Genomic DNA, 9,456 nt, shown 5'->3' with positions numbered 1-9,456 from the left:
CACTTTACAGTGTATGCCTCACATCACACACTGATAGCGGAGGCTGCCATGCAAGGTGCCAACCTGCTCAGCAGGAGCAGTTCAGCGTCTTACTCAAGGACACTGCGACACAATCTCCTTAGAAGCCGGGGATCGAACCAGCGACCTTCCGATTACTGGACGACCCGCTCTACCTCCTGAGCCATGCCGCTCTGTCACCATTCGCCTCCGTCACCGTTTGCAGAGGCGCCGCACTTCCAGACTCGTAAGACAGCCTTACGAAAACGATTTGAGAAACATTTCATGCATGGCAGAAAGCAAAATATTTAAGTTCAAATGCACAACGCGATAAATTCCTCGTAATATTGTTGCACAAATGGAACCTTTAATCCCTCACGATTGAGGATTTCAAAAGTACCACAATTCATTGTGCGAACTATATACCATGGCTTTCGGGGATGTCACTTTTCTTTTCTTTTTTTTTACCGGGGAGGGGGGCACTTGCGCGTGCCTCAAAGACAGGGCTGACTGTGACTCTTGTTGCAAAGAGACATTTATAGCCGCAAGCAAAAAGTTTTTTTTTCTGATTGCGCCGCCACGCTTCGATGGTGATGGTAAGAATTGCATGCATGCCGGTATCTGTCCATCCATCCATTATCTGAACCGCTTATCCTGCTCTCAGGGTCGCTGGAGCCTATCCCAGCAGGCCATCACACAGGGCGCGTGCGAAGACACACTTTAGTATGGCCGATTCACCTGACCTACGTACGTCTTTGGGAGGAGACCGTTGGGACTAGCCCGGGGCTCGAACCCAGGACCTTCTTGCTGTGAGGCGACCGTGCTAACCACTGTGCCACCGTGCCGCGGTATTTTTATTAAATTAAAAGTGAATTAGTGATCCTCATGTATGAATCATAATAATAATAGCCTAATTTTACGCATGATCCATGATGATGAAGACACAGAAAAATAGAAATGTATGGCATTGTCAATATTTTAGAGAACCCCCCCCCCCAAAAAAATGTCACAAATCATGTTTTCGGGGGAGCTCATGTCTTATTAAGGGGAGCCAAGCTCCCGCTGGCTTCCCCGTAGTTCACATCCAGCCACAGTTAGTGTTGTTGTTCATCTGATTTCACAGACAATTATTTTAGTGTACACTGCTAATCATTGAACAATCAGTAAAAACAGAGGATGCATTCCAATGAGTTTATTTTGCAAAAATCGTGTTCATAAACAGCAAAAACAGTTTACAGTAAACTACAAACTTTGAAAATGTAAAATATGTTCCAAATACGAGCATAACAAAGATTAAACATTAGGGAAATAAAAATACATGAGTTTACATATAGACAGTGTCTTAATTGGCTATCATTAAAAATAAATAGGATGTATTTCATAAAGACAACTATGGACGCAACAAAAGGCAACTGCAAAGAATAAGACAGCAATTTGGTGTCAGCTTCCCCAAATCAAGTCTAAAGTAACACTCAAAGAAATGATCATAAAATTGAGTTTGGCTTTTTCAAAAGGAATTATCTCAGTGTAATGTAAATCTTTAGTTATTTCAAATGTTTTGAATGAAAACCACCTTCTCTTCCAGCTGTGATATCCAACTTCTTAGCCTCTATTTGAAAGTAAACTGTTTGTGTGCACCCTTATGTTGGAATGCTGAACCAAGGCAACAAAAAGTAAGGTTAAAGGGACAGTTCACTCCAAAATCAAAAATACATATTTTTCCACTTACCTGTAGTGCCATCTAGATCGTTTTGGTGTGAGTTGCAGAGTTTTAGAGATATCGGCCATAGAGGTGTCTGCCTCCTCTCGAATACAATGGAACTGGATGGCACTTGGCTTGGGTTGGTAAAAGCACCAAGAAATACAGTAACTAGTTTCTTAGAACGAACTACACCTACATGAAACTGCTCACAACAAGGTCTGTGGATTATCTTCAGTAACCAGGTCTTGATTTCTGGAAAGAGACATTGCTGTTGCGTTTTTCAGATATATTTTTTGCCGCTTTGAGTAACACAAGGCGAGTGCCATCCAGTTCCATTGTATTCGAGAGAAGCCAGACATCTCTGCGGCCAATATCTCCAAAACTCAGCAACTCACACCAAAACGATCTAGATGGATAAATAGCAGTACAGGTAAGAGGAAAATCATGTATTTTTGATTTTGGGGTTAATTGTCCCTTCAAACAAAACACAGATTTGTTGTGTTTTCTTTCTTTTTTTCCCACACCCACCGCTTAAGGACAAATATATGATTTAAAACTAAGGGTCAATTGGAATCTTCATAAAATAACAGATTCTGAGTACAACAGTTGATCATGCCACTATAAAAAAGCTTTGAAATATACAGTGACCTATCCCACAGATACACAGAAGAAACAATATATCACTTTTCCATAAAAAGATGAGCTGTTACCTAGAGCAGTCCAAGTAAAATAGTAGTCCTATATTCTACAACAAAAGTAAAATATACAGATAGAGTTAATATTGAGTTACAATGTGTAACCCAGTTGTGCACAACACTTCATACATTTATCTATGTACGTCCATTCGTCTTTTTCTGGTTACATAAAACATATAGTGTCATGGATAATGTTCAATAGTTACTGGATTCCACAAGTCCCTCCATTTTTATCCTTGTAAAAAAAAGCTATTTCAAGCTACAACTAGAGTGATCAGTACACTGCAATACCCAACAAATATCATAGACCGTAAATGAGTGTGTATATGGAGATCTTATCAAACATCTTTGTACATGGTGACTGGTAATCATGAATGATTCGATTCAGATAAGGAGGTAATAATGGGCATGTATGAATATTGATTTATGGTTATCTTACATTGTTTGGTTATGAAGCTCTGAGAAGACAACTTTCCTCTGCAGTTTTAGCTGCCCCAAGGCCGAAGAGATCTAGAGACATGATAGACACGTTTCATATCACATACAGGGTAGGGAGGCAGTAATATCACTTTTTTACTGGCAAAGCTGATTTCAAACACCAAAAATGTCAGCATTGGTTCAGATACAACATTCCTTTTCGTGGACAATATGGAGTTCAGCCACTCAGAACAATGGAAAAAGGGCAGAAAATTTGTTTTTCAGCATGTGCTCATTGGCTTAACATTTAAGTACAGCCAAAGTGTTCTGGTGCAACCCCGATTTTGGGCTGGTATTGACCTGATAGTGGATATTGCCAGTAAGGATTACTGCATCCCTTGTACAAACATGTTCAAGTGATGTGTGGTGTTTGTATTTGTGGCCAACAGATGGTGCTGATGAGCAAACATAATGGTAGATCAGAATTCCAATATCCACGGCAACCAAGTGTGACGTCCCTTAATTGGCCTCTGCGCTTTTAATGTTCCTCTCTGAGCAGCTGGTTCTGCAGAAATCAAAAGCAGAAAATAACATTTTTGATTAATAAACAGTCATGTAAATGTTACAGCGATAAGTGACATTAACTCTGAACTCATGATGATAATTCCCGTTCATATTTTTCAGGAAAAACTCCTTGAGGTCAGATGTTGAACTGCAGCCTTTGAAGAAATTAAAGCAGATGCATAAGGTTGAAACTTTGCTGACTTAACATTGACATCCTTCCCAAATGTCCACCTCTGCCAGTTCAGGTCAAAGAAATGCTTAGAATAAGTGGTTTTGTAATGTGCTGTTGAGATGACGACAAGTTGACATCTTTATGCACCTGTTCCACTGTGATCTAATCACAGAAAAACCAACAATAAAACTTAATTACCATTTTATTTCTTCCATATTGAGCGCTTTTTCCAAGTGACAAACTGCTTTAAGAAACAAAGTGAAGGGGGAGGGGTCTGATACAAACCTTGGTTTGGGTAAAAGACAAACAGAGGGTTTGGGGTATAGACCCTTGTGAGGATACTGAGGAAGGTTACCATCAGAAACACTCCTAATATGGCCACATATAATTATAAATCTGTAGCTTCCAGTAATAAAGGGATGTTTTTTTTAAGATGTGGCTATGTGTGCCACTTAATACCATAAATCTAGTTTGAAATGTACTTGGCACTCTTATCATCTAAATTAAGACTTCTGCTAGAAACCTACCATTAATGTTTAGCTAATGAAACTTGTGCAGTCATGTTGTAAGAATAAGTAGTCCAGTCAACTCAAGCTTATTAATATAGCCCTCAATCCGATATGTATATGCTCATGCTGAAAACAGGTAAATACAGTTGAATCAAATGCGTTAAACTCCTCTATCAGAAACTCAAATCAGATTCAGAATTAACTTTGAACATCAAGAACGCAAGTGATGAACCCTGTATGAGTTACTTTGTTGGTCAAAACCAAGACAGAACAGGCCTAAAAAAAGGGGATAAATTCAGCTGAAAAATGTCTACTCACAACTACAGCCATTTCCTAGAAATGCTGCTTGATAAAGCTGGAGAATGTGAGATTGCTCTTATTCTGAACAGTTTTTCTCATCATGTTTCTTACTTTCTTTCTCTTATTCGTTAAAAGTTTGTAAAAACTGGCACTTGTCATGAGAGGCTTCAACATCATAATTAGACTTGGACCACATAGGACTCTGGGCTGATTACTACATATAATGGGGGGAATAATGTCATATAAGTGATCATAAATGATTGGTCCAAGGCATTGCTTTGTGAATGTGTTGATGGTAACAAAACCTGCCTTGTTGTCAGTGGTATTTTGAATGATGTCATTGTCAGGATCTCCTCCCTCGGAGCCACTCTTTTGGTCATCGTCCTTCCCGTCTTTCTCCAGGTCCTCTTCCCCAGACGAGATCCTTGACAGCTTTGATGACTTCTGCCAAAGACAAAGAGATCGGGCAACAGGAACAAATGTTGTGTGAAAGTTTGTTTTCAGCTAGAATGATGAGCCAGAAAAGAATGATGTGCTTTGCCTGGGATGGGAATATATCAAACAACAATCAGATCAAGCCTAAGAACAACATTGGACCAGGACCTTTGTTTCCTTTTTTGTTGTCTTCTACTCTGTCTCTATGTCATTCTACCTTTCAATATACAATTCTCTGTCCGATAACGGGGAAGAAATCTTTAAAATAACTCAACAAAACTTTGATGGCTGTGAGCAGATGATTGTCACACTAAAACAAAATCTTGGATGACCTTAAAACACAATACCAAGATTAAATGTCAGTGTGCTTCAAGAGCACACTATCAAAACACAGTGATTTCAGTTCTGGGCGAGCAGTGTAAAGAAGCATATCAAAGCAAATGTTGCTATCCCCTACCATTTGCCCTAAACAAGCAGGAAAATTTAATAAGAGGGTACATCAGCCCCCTTCAGCCCTTTCGAGATAGGGTCCGGCCTTTTGGTGATGTGACAGGATTTTCTTGGATCAGCAGACAGCTCTATTAAAATGCTGTAGTGTAGTGCATTCCTTTGGATGCACCACATGTGCTGTGCATAATGGAGCCCAGTTGCTAGGCAACAGCAGTTGCTAAGCGAGGGGTGGGATGTGGATGACTTTTTCAACCTGCTTCCATCTACAGTGGCGATAACAAATATGGCAGTCACGAGCTCTGCACTCCTCCATTCACTTAGAAAGCCACATAGCTTTTATCTCAAATAATGCTGAGGTCAAACAGAGGCAAATAACCATATTGAATACAGCAGAGCCTTGCCCGGCTGAGATAAATACGGAACTAAACACAGTGAAATATCGCAGCAAAATTACGGCTGTTTTTTCAGCCTAAAAAATATGTTAAGCAATCCTTTCCCGAAATCTTTTGTTCACTATGTCCTTTCAGATTCAGCTTTCAATGGTATTAACATGTTACAGTTGACTAGGGTGCAACTTCTCAATTGGTAGCATTACAAAACATGACTAGAAAGATAAAATGGTGAAAAATCTGCCATCTTTGATTACTGGCATCTTTGTTTTCTTGTTGGTACGACATCCGCATGTGGAAGATTCCCAGTGCAGCCAGTTTTCTACTAATGGCACTGAGCAGCCTCTCTGAAGCCGATAGATGTTGTGCCTTTCTCCCATGAGAAAGGCACTTTCTCATGGGAGCCTCGATAGAGCTCATTCACCCAAACTGGTTCCACCCGGTGGACTCGAGCCTGCAAGTCTCTGGTCACGAGCCCCTTTCTCCAGCCTCTATTAAAGCACTGTATGTATTTCAAAATTCGTTAAAAGCACTGTACCTTAGAGGTGGCCGTTTTTTTCCTTTTGGATCCAGTCTTGTCTCCCTTCAACTTCTTGTCATCTTCCTCCTCTATGGAGTCTCCCTCCTCTCCCTCACTGCTGCCATCAGCTGCGTTGCCCCCTTCTTCTGTCTCTGATGAGCTCTGTTGCTGGATGGCCTGTGTGTGGACATGCTAGCTCTTTACTGGCAATGCATGTGATTATTTAGTTATTTGTCTTAGACAAATAAAGACAATGAGTTACTTATATAATTCAGACATAATTCAGTTTGTATTCAACAACAATTAGTCAACCAGTAAATCTGAAGATCATGTATCTTTGATTTAGCAGGCTGGTGTATCTGTTTTTGTTCATTTGCTGCAGTATATAAATGCATTTCCTCTACAGGGATTAATAAAGTCAGAGTTCTGTTCCGTTCTGTTAGTAACTTTCATGCCATTCAGTTGGTGTGACTACTGTTATATTACCAACCTTCTCTAGGATCTGCTGCTGCAATGACCCAAATTCCCCAAAGGGATCAATGATGTGTCTGTCATCTTTACTGATCTGATCTGAATAATCTTGGGTTGTGCACATCCTCTCGCCATACCTAAGTTATCCATGGAGAGAACCGCTAACAAGTCTATTTAGAGTAAAAAAAGAGGACCCACAGTATGAGACTGAACAGTAATAGTGGGGGCACAGAAGAGATTGTCCTTACTGGAAATCAGGGCTATGTGTAAAGTTAAGGTTATTAAACATTTCACCCTTTCCCCATCTGTCAGTTTATGACAATTTTTACCGAAATCAAATAAATTAATTTATATTATATCTCATCTTGATAGATTTTGATGTTGGTATACCAACATCGTACCTATATTCCGTGATATTTTTTAACTTGGTTATAATGATTAACGACGCCAAGTAAAACAATGAGCCCTCAAATTAATCACTGTAAAATTGCAGGTAGGCATAAACAATCCCAGCTTCTAATTCCCTTTCCTTCTGCTTTGAGGATCCCCTTTAATAATATCTATATAGTTTTGGCAAAGCAACCATGGAGCTTTGTCGAGAGCAGCATCTGTCTGGCATTTTAGACTTCTGTCTCTTGCTCTCTTTCTCTCTCTCTCTCTCTTCCTACCCCAAACTATGGCCCTAATAGACTGCCAACCTGAAAGCCTGTGAACTTGACTCCAGGGTTATTCTCAATCTCCCACAGGCCCTCGTTGAAGCCTTTCCTCTTGTTGGACTTGCCAAATTTGTCTTTGTATTCCTTATACGGCAGAAGATCCTTAGGGCCCAGAAATGCACTAAGAGGAAAAGAGATATATTCGGACAAGGATTAATGTACTGAGACACCTCTAACCCAAATGGCTGTCTGTGACAAGCTTCTTAAAAGCACACAAACAGTTTCTGCCAGCATATAGCTACTATTATGGTTCCATAACATCTTATGTAGTTATAATGTAATTTTTGACATCCTATCTCAGCATATATATACTGTGTTTATTAAAGTATCAATCCTGAAGATTTGTGTTGCTGTTTAACTTGCTGGCATTGTTTACATGTTTCACCACTAATTCCCACAGTTCCATGTTTATTTTAAATGAAACAGGGTTGCCAGTTCTGTTACATATCAGCACCACCAAACACACACAACATGGTTGAAAGTGGCTTTTGGCTGATGTCGATGTAATATCTGTTAGTAAAGTTATTCTACGAGGTTAGTGCCAAATCTTCTTCAAACCTCGCTGCGACCGACCTGCTTCTAACACGTTTGGCGACTACGGTGAAGATGTGAGAGGCTACGGGCCAGTCACTGTCCTACCCGACAAGTAACCATTAAAATTAGCTGAAAGCGACGTTGTTCTCGATTTAAATATTCACGGGTAGGCTACTGTGTTGCATACGCCGGCAATATAAAGCATCACAATGGACATTTGTTTGTGTCTAAATCACCAGGATTGTCACTTTAACTTTGCAGGACGAGGAAGGAGCTTGCCTACGTTTCATGAGTCCCAAAGAAGAAGATGGGATACTTGTTGGCAGGCGGTTTGACAGCTCCCTCTGGAAGCTCATCAATCTTAGGAAAGAGGAGATGGGGGGGGGGCGAGGAGGAGGGGGAGATGAGTGTGTGTAAAAGAAAAACATTAGAGATACTTGTACATCAACTCAGAAAACCCAGGTGTGCCATTCAAATGTGCAACCAAAAATACCCCCCCTCACACACACACAAATCCTCATTCGCGGGAAATTCTCCCTACAAATCCGTTGCAGATAGTGCCGCCACGGGTTACTTTAGGTCATTTCTATCCCAATTCAGTCAAGATGGGGATGAAACTGTTCCGAGTGACAAATCCCGCATCCGGCTGAAACAGGGACGACGTACGTCTTACATTGTAAAACTCTTAAAACGAAATCGGCGCCGAGCGATTAACAACGTTCTCCCTCAAAAGGGGAGACGAAGGGGAGGCGGGCTGTAGCCTTGCACTGTCTGTCATCGGTCATCCCACACGAGCTCAATTCCTTCGAATTAAACCGATTTCGTTTTGACCAACGTCGATAACTCAAGTCACCAAATATGCCCACAAATCGTCTCTGGGTGCGAGCCTGAGTACCGCAGCATATGTGCATGAAGCATCGGTCGTATTGTCTCCGGCAACCCCGCCTCCCTTCTTTTCAGCTCGGCTGCATTGCATACTCACCCTCGCCGGCCAGTGTGGGTATCCCTTCATTTTAGCAAAAACCAAATCTCCTGCCTTGTATTCCCGCGGCCGTGGTCGAGCCATGATGTCCGTTGAACAATCCGACGTTAAGCTATAGTTAGGTTATTTTAAAGTCCCCTTGGCCCTCAGCGCAGGAGTAAATTATCGACCATCAATGTTTTTTATATCAAGACTGCAGTTTACACGGAAATAAATAATTAAAAACGCGGAAAAGGCCCGGAAAAGGCTATCCCCCTGCGCGCAAAAATGTGCGCAAGGCGAGTCGTGAATAGCCGTAGCCTGCGATCATCTTCGCAGATGTCGGTGGGCAACAATAAGGAGCCCCTGTTAGTGTGTGTGTGAGGGGGGGGGGCAAAAACGTAACTAAAACACCGATCTGTTGTCCTTACTGGACATCGTGATGAGGAGGGCGGCTTTTTGTTTTGTTTTCTAGATAATAATGATAATAATAATAACCAGGTTGGCTGTTGGCTGTAAAACACCGAACATTTGTCAGTTCATCTTGAAAATCACCAGTAAACGGCGATCAATTTAATGATCGTCCAATCAAATTTGAAATAATGTCTGACAGGGGTCAAAGGT

General features: G+C 41.1%; 1 protein-coding gene and 1 long non-coding RNA gene across 2 annotated transcripts; one reads left to right on the top strand and one right to left on the bottom strand.

Annotated features, from left to right (window-relative positions):
* The first annotated feature begins 157 nt into the window (after positions 1 to 157).
* Positions 158 to 5,076, top strand: LOC130111952 (uncharacterized). The gene is made up of 3 exons (XR_008810192.1): positions 158 to 244; positions 3,496 to 3,559; positions 4,759 to 5,076. It is a non-coding gene; the product is annotated as an uncharacterized LOC130111952 (long non-coding RNA).
* hdgfl3 (HDGF like 3) lies at positions 1,811 to 9,046 on the bottom strand. Its single transcript, XM_056279255.1, has 6 exons — positions 8,854 to 9,046; positions 8,155 to 8,231; positions 7,320 to 7,458; positions 6,169 to 6,327; positions 4,666 to 4,800; positions 1,811 to 3,376 (listed from the first exon to the last, which is right to left on the bottom strand). Exons 1-6 carry the CDS (start codon positions 8,935 to 8,937, stop codon positions 3,350 to 3,352), a joined length of 621 nt encoding a protein of 206 aa, XP_056135230.1. The 5' UTR covers positions 8,938 to 9,046; the 3' UTR covers positions 1,811 to 3,349.
* Between the last annotated feature and the right edge of the window lie 410 nt (positions 9,047 to 9,456).

Source organism: Lampris incognitus, chromosome 4, assembly GCF_029633865.1.
Source record: "Lampris incognitus isolate fLamInc1 chromosome 4, fLamInc1.hap2, whole genome shotgun sequence".
Classification (NCBI taxonomy): domain Eukaryota; kingdom Metazoa; phylum Chordata; class Actinopteri; order Lampriformes; family Lampridae; genus Lampris; species Lampris incognitus.
The sequence above is the reverse complement of the archived record's forward strand: the minus strand, read 5'-3'. Positions and strand labels throughout refer to the sequence as shown.

Coding starts and splice junctions, on each gene's coding strand:
- hdgfl3 (XM_056279255.1), bottom strand. CDS start 8,937: ATGGCTCGACCACGGCCGCGGGAATACAAGGCAGGAGATTTGGTTTTT. Junction 7,459..8,154: donor TTCTTTGGGACTCATGAAAC/GTAGGCAAGCTC, acceptor TTTTCCTCTTAG/TGCATTTCTGGGCCCTAAGG. Junction 3,377..4,665: donor AAAATACCACTGACAACAAG/GCAGGTTTTGTT, acceptor TGATTTCTGCAG/AACCAGCTGCTCAGAGAGGA.